We start from the raw sequence: 14,184 nt of genomic DNA, 5'->3' as shown, positions 1-14,184 counted from the left end.
AGCTTCTACATAGTTCGGAAGATAGGAGAAGAGGTACTGGGAGGAGTAAAGCTGTGATGACGGGGCGTGTATCGTGCTTGGATAGCTCAGATGGTAGAGCACTTGCCTGCGAAATGCAAAGTTACCGAGTTCGAGTTTTTGTCCGGCATACAGTTTTAACCTGCCAGGAAGCTTCATATCTGTGCACATATCGACTCAGAGTGAAAATCTCATCCTGAAATAATCCTTCATTCTGTGGCTAAGCCATGTCTCCGCAATATCCTTTCTTTCAGGAGTACTAGTTTTGCAGGGTTCGCAGGAGAGCTTCTGCAAATTTTGGAAGATAGGAGATTAGGTACTGGCAGAAGTAAAGCTGTGAGGACGGGGCGTGAGTCATGCTTAGGTAGCTCAATTGGTAGAGCACTTGCCCGCGAAAGGCAGAGGTCCCGAGTTCCAGTCTCGGGGCGGCACACAGTTTTAATCTGCCAGGAAGTTTCATATCAGCGCACGCAGTCAATATCTCATTCGGGAATCATCCCCCATTCTGTGACTAAGCCATGTCTGCGCAATATCCTTTCTTCCAGTACTGCTAGTACTGCAAGGTTAGCAGGAGAGCTTCTGCAAAGTTTGGAAGGTAGGTGACGAGGTACTGGCCGAAGTAAAGCTGTGATGACGGGGCGTCAGTCGTGGTTGGGTAGCTCAGTTGGTAGAGCACTTGCCCGCGAAAGGCAAAGGTCCCGAGTTCGAGTCTCGGGCCGGCACGCAGTTTTAATCTGCCAGGAAGTTTCATATCGGTGCACACTCCGCTGCAGAGTGAAAATCTCATTCTGGAAACATCCCCAAGGCTGTGGCTAAGCCGTGTCTCCCCAATATCGTTTCTTTCTGGAGTGCTAGTTCTGCAAGTTTCGCAGGAGAGCTTCTGCACAGTTTGGAAGGTAGGAGACGAGGTACTGGCAGAAGTAAAGTTGTGATGACGGTGCGTGAGTCGTACATGGATAGCTCAGGTGGTAGAGCAATTGCCCGCGAAAGGCAAAGGTCCCGAGTTCGAGTCTCGGTCCGACACACAGTTTTAATCTGCCAGAAAGTTTCAGGTTCTATATCTCTTGATTTTCGCAAAGCGTTTGACGCAGTGCCCGACTACAGGTTATTAAAGAAGGAACTAGCATATGGATGACATTCACAGATATGTTAGTGGCTCGAAGACTTCTTAAATTATGGAACCCAGTATTTTGTCCTTGATGGCTTGTGTTCATCAGGGAGAAGGGTATCATCCGGAGTGGCACAGGGAAGTGTGATAGCACCGCTATTATTTATTATATACATAAATAATTTGGCGGACAGGACGGGCAGCAATATTTGACTGTTGGCGGGTGATGCTATGCAGTACCTCCAAATGTCGAAGTTGAATGACTGTAGGGAGATACAGAATCACTTAGCCAAAAAATGCAGAAAAGTGTAGGCTAATGTGGATAAGTAGGAAGAACAAAACAGCAATGTTCAGACACAGCATTAGTATTGTCGTACCTGACACAGTCACCTCTTTTAAATATCTGGACGCGTAGTTGCAAAGCGATATGAAAGGAAACTACCATGTGACGTCTGTGGTAGGAAAGGCAAATGGTCGACATTGTTTTATTGGGGTAATTCTAGGAAACTGGGGTTCATCTATAAAGATGGGCGAATATAGGACGCTAGGGCGACCTATTCTTGAGTACTGCTATATTGTTGGGATCCGTACCAGGTCATGTTAAAGGAAGACATCGATGAAGTTCAGAGGGGGGCTGCTAGATTTGATACTAGAAGGTTCTAACAACACCCAAATGTTACGGTGAAGCTGCGGGAACTCAAATGGGAATCGCTGGAGGGAATGCGACGTTCTTTTCGAGAAACACTATTCAGAAAATTGGAGAACGGCATTTATGGTGACTAATGGAAGATTCTACATCTGCTAAAATACGTTGCAAGTAAGGACCGCGAAGATAAGAGCAATTAGGGCTCATACGGAGGCATGCAGTAGTTTTATCCTCGTTCTATTTGCGAGTAGCACAGGAAAGCAAGTGATTAGTCGTGGTACGGGATAAACTCCACCATGCGTCTTAAGGTGGATTCCGGAATGTCGATGTACATGTAGGTATATATACAGAGTAAACTGTGTGCTCTGAAACACATGTGCCAGCACCAGCATTAATCTCTGACGTCAGAGCTGCTGCTGGCATCGGCCTGTGCATAGCAGGCAAGTCACCGTCTGTGATGAGGCGTGGACGTCCAACCCCTTGTCGCCTACTCACGGATTCACTGTACTACAGCCGCTTCGTACGGATCCTCACAACAGTAGCCTGAGTAGAGCCGACCAGCTTTGCCGTTTCCTGTGTAGTCGTTCCCAACACTGACAATTTGCCCTTTGACAAAAGTTGATTTGTCAGTGGATTTCACCATTCGTGTTCTGTATCGTCACTAGAAGGATTCCCCCATCGTCTATGCTGTACTTATAAACTTTACTTTCCCGCCAAGTGCCCGCAACGCCGCAATGACGTATTCAGTTAAAACAGTGCAAGCAGAGGTAAGGTTATGACTCGTCAGCAAAGTCAAACATTCTACACTAATGGTGTCAACAAATGGGTCTCTCGTTGGGAGAATTGTCTTTGTCACCAGGGTGACTTACGTTGCGAAACAAATATGTAGAATAAAGATGTAGAATCGTAATGAAGTTTTCTATATTCTCAAAGCTTCCAAAATTTTTCTATATAAAGCTCGGAGGCCTTACTTTTCAGTACCCCCTCCTATGTCCAAGTGTGAGAACGTTTTCTAAACCTTTGCGTAGTGTGTGCCTGCAGCGGGACATTGGTATCCGTCCGGTATTTATCTAGTTTGCTGTGAGAAACCGCCTGAAAACCATATCCAGACTGGCGAGTTCACCAGCCGTCGTCGTTAATCCACAAGTAGTGTTCTATACTTGGCAGGCTCACCTCCCCAAAACCCAGAAGCGGTGCATTAACGGGCCCAGTTATATCGGCTGGTCATAACTCTACATATAGGGTGCTTCGTTGGCGATTTTACAAGCCCTTAGGGATAACGTAGAAGGCTAAATGTATCGATTTATAGGTGAAGAACCCAGACCCGGAAACGTTTGTGTCGAAAGCTTAGCGAAAATCGACCTACTATATTTGACAGTGCAATACATGTACCGCTACTCTTGTCCCTAAGATCGTAGAGTAGGCAACCTTAGAAGTTGGTAAAACTAAACTGAACTCCGCCCGAACAGACCATGAAGCCCTAACGGACCGACCGGTCGCCGTGTCATCCTCCGTCCACAGACGCCACTGGATGCAGATATGGAGGGGCATGTGGACAGCACACCGCTCTCCCGGCCGTATGTCAGTTTAAGAGACCGCAGGCGCTTCTTCTCAATCAAGTAGATCCTCAGTTTGCCGCACAAGTCCTGAGTGCAGCCCGCTTCCCAATAGCGCTCGGCAGACTGGAAGGTCACACATCCAAGTGCTAGCCCAGCCCGACAGCGTTTAACTTCGCTGATCTGACGGGAACCGCTGTTTTATAAGTTGATAGCATAGACAAAAACAAGAAAAAAAGTCTACTAAACATAGGCTGTAAAATACATACATTAAGAGCTGTGAGCGCTTCTTCATCTTCCATACGATGAAACACATGTCTTCTACTGAAAAGTCTTTGGTTTCCATAACATTGGAGGAGGAGATATATACCAAACAATATATACCAAATATCTAGGAAATATGGGCTCTAAAATGCATGCCTAAAGAACTAGGGACCTTGTTAATCTTCGTAGTGCCGGACGAAAAAACTGTTGAGACATTCGCTTAGACACTGTAGTGGGTTCTTGCAAGCCCAAACTTATATATGGATGCGGTCGAATGGATACCACAACCAGCAAAAAATATTAAATCACTTTATTAAAACATGAACAATCTGAAATACTGAACTTCAAAAGAATCCATGTCCACTGGAACGACATGTGTATTTGTTACTGTCGCTAAACGCTGTCACTAAACACTTGGTATAATGCAGAATGATGCGACTCGCGTTGCTGGATGTGAAATAGGACGATGGTATCCTTGTAGGCGATGATCAGTGAATGGGTAAGTGGGACTGTGCTGTTACGTTAGTAAACTTCCGGCTGTGGCTGCATGTGGAATTTCTTGAAGGCGTGTCAAAGCCGATGTCTCTCACTCACTGCTGTCTGAGCAGAGACTGTCCTTAATTGTTCAAATGGCTCTGAGCACTATGTGACTTAACATCTGAGGTCATCAGTCCCCTAGAACTTAAACTACTTAAAAACCTAACTAACCTAAGGACATCACACTCATCCACGACCGATGCAGTATTCGAACCTGCGACCGTAGCAGTCGTGCGGTTCCGGACTGAAACGCCTAGAACCGCTCGGCCACAGGGTGCGGACCTTAATTGTGGCTCCGTCATGAGGTACCAACTTTGACATGGGACCTCACACTTCGGACAAGACAGGATGAAACACATCTCTTTTATTGAAAGAGGGTCCCACAGCACTTAAAAGTATGCACTTCAGAACTCTTGGTTACTGGACTTTTTGTTTCTTTGTTCCATACTACTTCGTCTATTGCCACAGGGAGTCTTAAAATCAAGTCTATATTTGAAGAGCTCTCTGCGCATGCGCAACAAATCTGAGCAGAGTGGGAGGGAGAAGAGGGCGGGGGGGGGGGGGGTGTATGTTCATTGCTTGCTTGGCCTTTAGGAATACAGTCGATATGGAGGACTTCTCGGGAGGGGACAGCGCGTTCTTTATGCGAGAATTTTACAAAAACGATGATGCGGCGACTGTGCGGCGGAGGAAGTTTTGCAGTGATCGTGGATTGCATAATGTAAATGATGCGCCAAGTGTTCCTCTTGTTGTTGTTGTTGTTGTTGTTGTGGTCTTCAGTCCAGAGACTGGTTTGATGCAGCTCTCCATGTTACTCTATCCTTTGCACTCTTCTTCATCTCCAAGTACCTACTGCAACCTACATCCTTCGGAATCTGCTTAGTGTATTCAGCTCTTGGTCTCCCTCTACGATATGTACCCTCCACCCTGCCCTCCAATACTAAATTGGTGATCCCTTGATGCCTCAGAACAAGTCCTACCAACCGATCCCTTCTTCTAGTCAAAGTGTGCCAAAAATTTCTCTCTAATTCTATTCAATACCTCCTCATTAGTTATGTGATCTACCCATCTAATCTTCAGCATTCTTCTGTAGCACCACATTTCGAAAGCTTCTATTCTCTTCTTGTCCAAACTATTTATCGTCCACGTTTCTCTTTCATACATGGCCACACTCAATACAAATCCTTTCAGAAACGACTTACTGACACTTAAATCTGTACTCGATGTTAACAAATTTCTCTTCTTCAGAAACGCTTTCCTTGCCATTGCCAGGCTACATTTTATATCCCCTCTACTTCGACCATTACCAATTATTTTGCTCCCCAAATAGCAAAACTCATTTACTGCTTTAAGCGTCTCATTTCCTAATATAATTCCCTCAGCATCACCCGATTTAATTCGATTACATTCCAATATCTTCGTTTTGCTTTTTTGATGTTCATCTTATATCCTACTTTTAATACACTGTCCATTCCGTTCAGCTGCTCTTCTTCTTATCCGGAAATGAATCAAAATGTTTGAGTAGACCGGATCTACACTGGCCAAACCTAAATGTGGGCGGTCAAGGTCATCGAGAACGGGCGAATCCGTGGAAAGTGTAAATCGGCCTGTTCGTGATTATCCTAACGTCTCCATTTCTAAGCGTGCAAGTACTTTAAATGAGCATAGATCATGACTTCACCGAATTCTACGGAAAGAACTTAAACTGCGCCATTACAAAATCCAGTTGGTGCAAGAATTAAATCCCCAGGATGCCGGACATAGGCTACAGTTCTTTAACAACACCTAGTTTTCTGACGAGTGTCATTTTCACCTGCGTGGTCAGCTCAATAGGCAAAATTGCCGCTACTGGAGTTCAACGACATCTAAAACGAAGCAAGAGAAACTTTCGCCAAAAGTTACTGTATGGGCTGCTATGTCAGTTCGAGGAATAATTAGCCTGTAGTTTTACAAGGACGAGAGCGGTCGTGCAGTTACAGTGAATTTGGCACATTGTTTGTCGATATCAAGTTTGTGCCTGAACTGTAAAACTGTCATGGTTACAACGAAAGAACGTGGTTTGAGCACGACGAAGGTACAGCACACACAATCGTGACATTTTCCCTGGTAAATTGATTTCCAGTAGGCGTGACATAAACTGCCCCCAACGCAGTCCACATTTGAGTCCCATGGATTTCTTGTTATGGGGATACGTCAAATCACACTTTAGATTGATAATCCGACTTCTCCACAGTAATTGAAAAATATATCTGAAGACAAATGGCGGCTATAGCAGTATCTACCCGTCACGCAAAATTTTGTTCATCGTTTAAATGAGTGTCGTAGTTGTGCTGGATTGAATGTAACCCCCTAATGCCGAGAGTCGCGAATTCGCATCATATCAACGCTGCGCTAATAACTGCAAGGTTAACTGTTTTTGAATGCCGCTGCCGGTAGATGCTGATTCTTCATGGAGCTACTAGTGCTTCCGACAAGTGCTGCACTCTAATGAGTATTTCGAGTACCTTTAAAGCTTTCGAACATGTCATGACACTGAACGGCACTAACTGTATTTTATTAGTACTATCCGTTTCGGCCCTAAACCATCATTTGGTGCGAAAATATCACTTAAAACATTTAATTTGTCATTAATATTGAAACAGAAAGCTTTGGATATTTTATTTCACATGAAACGTGTATTAAAAAACTCATTCATAGAATTTAGAAGTGCAGCAATTGTCCTAGTCATATGAGATGTCAAGGACATATCCCATATGAATAGGAAGACTGCTGCACTTGTAAATCCTGTGAATGAGTTTCTTATTAAATGTTTCATTTGGATTAAAATAATAAATGTCAATGCTTTTTGTTTCAGTACTCATGACAAATGAAATGTTTTAAGTGATTTTCATACCAGATGATGGCTTACGTGCGAAACCATTAGTACTAATAACCGGCCAGTGTGGCCGAGCGGTTCTAGGCGCTTCAGTCTGGAACCGCGCGACTCCTACGGTTGCAGGTTCGAATCCTGCCTCGGGCATGGATGTGTGTGATGTCCTTAGGTTAGTTAGGTTTAATTAGTTCTAAGTTTTAAGGGACTGATGATCTCAGATGTTAAGACCCATAGTGCTGAGAGCCATTTGACCCATTAGTACTAATAAAATTCAGTTAATGGAGTTCAGTGTCAGGAGTTTTTGAATCATATCTCAACTGCTGAAAATTGCCTGAAAAAACCTACCTCTAAAGCACCACGATTTTTTATTTTTATGTTTCATCTAGAAATTTAATCAGACATTAAGGTGTTAAATGACACTATTTTTAAGAAGTAGGTTCCGAAACAGTATATTTCAATAATAAATAAAGATTTTATCGATATACTTCAACCCCTGTTTTATTTTGACACATCAAATTAGACTTTCTTTTGAGACGCCATACATTTATATCAAAGGGCTTGCAGTAGAAGAGAAGTGTCCAGAATGAGAATTTCACTCTGCAGCGTAGTGTGCGCTGATATGAAACTTCGTGGCAGATTAAAACTGTGTGCCGGACCGAGACTCGAACTCGGGACCTTTGCCTTTCGCGGGCAAGTGATCTACCAACTGAGCTACCCAAGCACGACTCACGCCCCGTCCTCACAACTTTACTGCTGCCAGTACCTCGTCTCCTACCTTCCAAACTTTACAGAAGCTCTCCTGCGAACCTTGCAGAACTAGCACTCCTGAAAGAAAGGATACTGCGGAGACGTGGATGGCTTAGCCACAGCCTAGGGGGATGTTTCCAGAATGAGATTTTCACTCTGCAGCGGAGTGTGCGTTGATATGAAACTTGCTGGCAGATTAAAACTCAAAACAGTAGTAATCTGCCAGCAAGTTTGAGAAGAGATGTGTACCACAGTGTCGCAGATGAACAAGAGGCAATAGCTGTAAAGGTATGCAATTTAGAGGCCAGGTGTACTAGACATTTCTCCCTTGTTTTCGCCCGTGCAACACATCTGAGAGTTGACGATCCTACACAGTATCTGTAGCAAAATGATTTTCACTTGTAACTTAGGACATGGTCGTTTCCGGTCCACGGTCCCCCACCTCAGATCGATACATTTACCCTTGTCCATCGTCCCAGAGCAGCGACAACACTGGTGTACCGTGTATTACGTTTGTGTGTGTTGCGTCGCCCGGCCTCTGGGCTGGCAGCGAGTGTTGTGAGTCGCGCTGGTGCGGCAGGTGGCGAGGTGGTGACGGTGGCGCTGTTCGACCCTGCGACGGGCGCGCTCGACTTCGGCTGCCCCGGGTGCGGCGCGGTGGCGTGGCAGGGCGGCCAGGTGCCCGTGGCGCGGCGCGAGTTCCGGCTGCGCGTCGTCACCATCGAGCCGGCCGCCTTCCTCAGCGTCGCCTGCCTCGCCGTCGTCGGCATCTCGCTCGCCGTCGCCTTCCTCGCCTTCAACCTGCACTTCCGCAAACTCAAGTAAGCCCCGCCTGCCGCAACTCCGCCGCAGTCTGCACCAGTGATGCTGTCGCCTAAATAAACCGTGTGCCACAACTGTGAAGCCAGCAATGGCAAGAGCTTACTCTAGTAGCAAGAGAATGTGTAACAGCTCAAACGTCCCCTTAGAAAAATTATTCATGACTGTGCTTAAACTAACACACAATATTTTTTAGCGCAACGCAATCTGACTTTCAATAATCCCTACAAGAGAATGGCACTGACTAAATTAACCTATACGTTTCACAAATCACTTACCTCACAAAAATCTTCGTTTCTCGAACTACTGAAATACAGCGAGCGCCACTACTGCCAGCTAAATAAAAGATTCAAACTACGGAAGGCACTAACTACTGATAGGCATAGTTAGCAAAAGAAAGATTTTGATAGAGAACAAACAATGTATTTACCTTAATAGTGTTCAAAAGTCATTATATATATATATATATATATATATATATATATATATATATATATATATATATATATAATTGGTGTTTTGCCCTTAAAGAGCGCATTTGGACTATATATATATATATATCAGTCCATGATATCCAATATTACAAATTTACTCTTTCTGATGGACACACGTCCAGATCGTCCGCTCTCAAACTTCCGCCATCTCTCTCCCCACATCCACCATTGCTGGTGGCTCACCTCCAACTGCGCAACGCTACGCGCTGTTAACAGCCAACTGCCCAACACTACAATAGCAAATTCCAACAATGCCACCCAGCCACAGACTGCACTCAGCACAGCCAGTGATTTTCATAAAGAGCGCTACGTGGCGGTGGCGTTACCAATGTAAGAACCTTAACAGCCTACTTACATAGCCCCCATGCTCCCCACAAAAAATTTTACAAATTGTTTTGGGCACTGGCCAATACATATTTGTTAAATTTTTTTCACAATTACAATAACAAAGAAATCAAATCCACACACTTATTGATACAATGTTGGTCAAAAGCTAAAATTTTCTCACAGTCCATAAAGTCAGTCCTGATCGTTCATCATAGTAAAATTGCAGTGTTTTTCTCAAAGTCTGAGCAGTAAAAGAAAATGCACACGGAAGTAGTGGATTTCCACAGCCAACTGCCCAACACTACAATAGCAAATTCCAACAATGTCACCCAGCCACAGACTGCACACAGCAAAGCCAGTGATTTTCATACACAGCGCCACGTGGCGGTGGCGTTACCAATATAAGACCCTAAACAGCCTGCTTACATATGTCGCCTAAATAAACCATGCCACAACTGTCGAGCCAGCAATGGCAAGAGCTTACTCTAGTAGCAAGAGAATGTGTAACAGCGTCAAAATACTCGCTGTTATTTCGTAATCTACGTACAGATAACTTTTCAGTCTACGTTACACAGTTTTTTATTTGCTTCATTTTTCCGTGTCCATAAAGGTAAATAAGTAGAGAAACGTATATTTTCTAGACCTGTTTCGGTTGAGGGACACCCTGGCATGTTTTTTTTTTCTTTATTGATTTTCAATTCCCCCCGAAGGGGGCGGGCTAGCAGCAGCTTACTACGCTGTTCTACAGCCTACAGACTTTTTTTAAAGAAAGGAAGAAGAAAGAAACAAGGTAAAACAGGCGATAAAATGGTGATTTAAAGTGTAAAATGGCGTAAAAATGCTGAAAGTTAAAACAGAAAGCAAAAGGGGTTGGCAATGTAGATAAAGTACACAGGAATCATACAAGTAACATAGTAGACACACAATTAAAAAACACGGCGACAGTCTGGTTTCTGTTCGCAAGAGATAAAAGGCACACCCAGTGACAGTATGATGGCCGTTCGCAACAAGTCCCAAAAAACACAACACGGAACACTCACTGTAAAACACGCACTGTAGAACACTCACTGGAGAACACTGCACGAAAGTGGCAGCACAAAGATGACACTCCCGAGCCAAAGGCAGATGATGACACTCCCGAGCCAAAGGCAGATGGGGGGGGGGGGGGGGGGTCCCTGGCATGTTTCCGCAAAACCCGCTGGGCACAACAGATGATTAGGATTGTGGAAAGGTCCAAATAAAGTGTCGGTTAGGTTCACGTAAAACTGTAATTTATTGTAATTTAATAACACCTTTAAACCAAATCGGCACATAGCCGAACCTTTAGAACTATGAGTTTCAAAAGGCAATTATTTCACGCCTGAAGGCCTCCAAACAAGGAATCTTAAAGCAACAACTTAAATCTCAAGTGGTAACAACATGCAGTTAAAGCGGCAAATAAAATAATTAACATACGTATATACACAGCGAGGCTGAGAGCCTCACGGCAAGGGTGAATTGACAAACAAGAGGCAATACAAACGGCTGAACGCCCACAATAAAATTGCCAAGATTTTGAAATAAATTACCATAACATTTCAAAGGCAGAAGGCCGCAATTTTTACTAGAATAAGGATTTAAGTGGCTGATGGTCCACAATTGATGCTCCAAAATTCAAAAATACATAAAATCCAGTAAAGACAACCATTTTTTAAATCAATGGCTATGATAGATTACTGTCACACCATTGGATGAGCTAAAATCGTTGATCTGTTCGACAGTTTCATTGTTCATTCGCGTAATCCCTCTACTGTGGGCTGTGGCCATTTTGAGAGCATTGTGATGTCGTTTCAAAGACTGCTTGCACAGGACGAATTTATTTGTGGATCCTTATACGAGCTGTGTAGCGTACAGCACCAGTCCTCAATCTTTTTCGTGACAGAGACATTGTCGCCTATTTTTGAAGCGAGGATCAATGACTATTGGACATTGTGTTTGAAATACAAATTTTTTTATAGTGCACTAAAATAAACAAAATCTGTTTTATGTTCATTCTTTTGTTGTAATCATTTAATGAAAATCATACGAAAATAGGTACATTATATCCGACTGACCTCTACAACAATATCCGTTCTAAAATGATTAAATTATTTACATATAATGGGAGGTATGGAGTTGTTTATTTTTTACCAACTTTTAATGTCAGGTTTGACAGAAAAAAGTTGACAACGCATGTGTGGTGTGCGTACTGTAAGACCTTCGGTACACACACCATCAGATTATTTGACTTGTCGCTCTAACGAAGTAGGCGAGTGTCAGCAATATGTCTCGTGGTCTTATCGTGGCGTGTTTATCTTCTGCCGTTAGGTCAGACGATAGAAATGCCACTTCCACTCTTAGAGTAGCAGATTGACGGTAACCAACTTGAAACAGAACTTGATTAATTTTCACACACATTTATTAAAATAATAAAAATCGTATACCTTACTTAAGTTGATTCTAGATGCTGTTTACAATTGGCAATCTGAAGTTCCTTTGGTCTTGGTACGTTAATCTTATTTTCACATATCTCTGATACTTGACAAAGTGTCTATACACAGGAATATGATAATCTTATGAGGTGCAGACTGAAACTTGACTACAGACTAATGCAGACTAAGGCAGACTGACTAATCGGAGGTCTGTACACACGTTATAATACCTCGAGCGTTCAGGTATCACTGCGCGAGTGTGATCCGCGAGGAGAAAAGTTTCTACGTTAGCAGCAATCTCATTGGCTGCATTACATATTAATACGCGGATCGGCGGAAGCAGAATTTGGTCCGTCTCCAAGACAGCGCCATCTCGTAGTGCGGAGACGGACGAGCGCTGCGCCTGCGCTGTTGTGCTTAGCGGGGCGCGCTCTAGTGGGAAAGCTGTGAACGCGCTGACTACGCGGAACTATGTACACAACAATTACAAACAGACAATTAAACACCGGTGAGAAGAACAATAAAGGAAACGGCACTCAGAAGCCACCATGGAGGTCGGTCTGCTCTCGTTCACTTAGGTGAGACAGGTGGTGAGACCAAGTACACTTGATCCGTCGGAATCCAACCAGGGGAAAGCCACGGACCGACCGACAAAACGACTTACTTGCCAACAATCGCTACATGAGAACTCAAACACCAAAAGTCACGAACGTGATTATCCACAATGAAATATGTATTAAGCTGTCAAAACTACACACCATGTTGGACAGCGACAACAGGTGAGGAAAGGACGCTGCCTCAAATTACGTTAGTGGCCAGATCAGGTAACCAGAACACTAACGGCCACAAGGCAGAAAATTCCGCTGGTGCAGTTGAATTGTAGTCAATCAATATAGTTAATTGCACCGCATGGCGGCTAAATTTCAGCAATAGAAACACTCGGTGTTGCTCACAGGAAAACCTTCCCAACAGCGAACCACCGAAACTAAGCACACAATATGAATGGACGTGGCTTGGGTAGTTGAAACGACTACTGAACTTTGACGTCCTGGGTCGGTGAACCACAAAGCTCGTAGCGATCGGACAGCTCCACACACGCTCCGACACTGTGCAGGGACCGCCAGTGGACCCAGCCGACTGCACCGCGCGGAGATAACTTCCCTGGTCCGCAGCAACCGACCTACTCCTCTCAGAATGCCGACAACTTCTAAAATAGTCGTCAGCTCAGATAACATCAATTACACACACACAACCTGACAAACACTCGTAACAAGACCTGAACGATACCCAACAGTAACTAAGCACGTACGAAGACAAATCGGGGGTCGATGCACACACACACACACCGCCGAACATGAACGATCGTCGAGTCAAAACGCGTCGTCCGGTAGGACGACCGACCGACGATCCACTAAGACCGTGGCCCAGCTCAAGTGATGCGTGGCGGCAATGGTCGGGCGAGCCATTTCGACGGAGACCTCACTGCTGCTCCAACCCAACTGCAACTCCCTGACTGGGAAGTCCGGACTACGCTCCAGACGCGTTCCAACTGCCTGGCAGCCCGAACTCGCGATCCGAACTCACTTACGACAGACAACGACCGGGAAGTAATAGCAGTCGAGCAAAGACACTACGAGAGGGGATATATCGATACGCGCTGCTAACACCGCTCACGGTCAGGCAAAGCAGCAACTCAGTGACAGTAGTAATTTAAATTTACGTAGTGAGGTGGAAGTAAGTTAAAAACAAGGTGTAAAATAATGATGGCGGGAAAACGAAACTCGCACGGCTGAATAGTTTCACGAAGTTCCGATAGGTGGTGGTGCTGTACTTAAATTTCAAAATGGTGTTTGTAAATGAGGTGTGCTCCAAGTGGAGAGCTGTCATTGAGTGTCTTTTGACAGAAAACCTGAGCCTCACAGATATTCTTGGCCGCTTGCAGAATGTCTACCAACATCTGGCAGTGAAGAATATCACAATGACTCAGAGGGCGAGGCATCTGTTATCATCGCAACAAGGTACTGCAAACCTATCTGATCTCCTGCGTGCCAGTTTGCTGCACAGAACTGTTTCCAGAAATGCTGGAACGTGCGGACACTCTCATTCCATGTGATCGACGGATCGTAATGAAACAACTCACTGCTCAACTGGACGTCCCTGTTGATAGTGCTGACACATTCCTACACCAGCTGGAGTAGTCAAATGCATACATAACAGAAAATCATAAAAGACAACTAATCACCATCTGTGCAGAATTACTTGTGCATTACGAGGCCGATGGTGACAATTTTTGTCGAACATCGTCACAGGTGATGAAACTTTGGGTTCATCTCTTCCAACTGGAAA

At 44.4% G+C, this 14,184-nt stretch overlaps 1 protein-coding gene across 1 annotated transcript in view; it reads left to right on the top strand.

The window, feature by feature from the left end:
* Positions 1 to 14,184, top strand: part of LOC126195486 (gamma-aminobutyric acid type B receptor subunit 2-like) — a 367,244-nt gene that overhangs the window by 186,503 nt on the left and 166,557 nt on the right. Inside the window, exon 8 of the mRNA XM_049934114.1 lies at positions 8,329 to 8,569. Within this exon, the coding sequence (XP_049790071.1) occupies positions 8,329 to 8,569 (241 nt within the window). The remainder of the gene's footprint in view (positions 1 to 8,328; positions 8,570 to 14,184) is intronic.

Source organism: Schistocerca nitens, chromosome 7 (assembly GCF_023898315.1).
Source record: "Schistocerca nitens isolate TAMUIC-IGC-003100 chromosome 7, iqSchNite1.1, whole genome shotgun sequence".
Classification (NCBI taxonomy): Eukaryota; Metazoa; Arthropoda; class Insecta; order Orthoptera; family Acrididae; genus Schistocerca; species Schistocerca nitens.
Note: the sequence above shows the minus strand (reverse complement) of the source record. Positions and strands in the feature narration are given on the sequence as shown.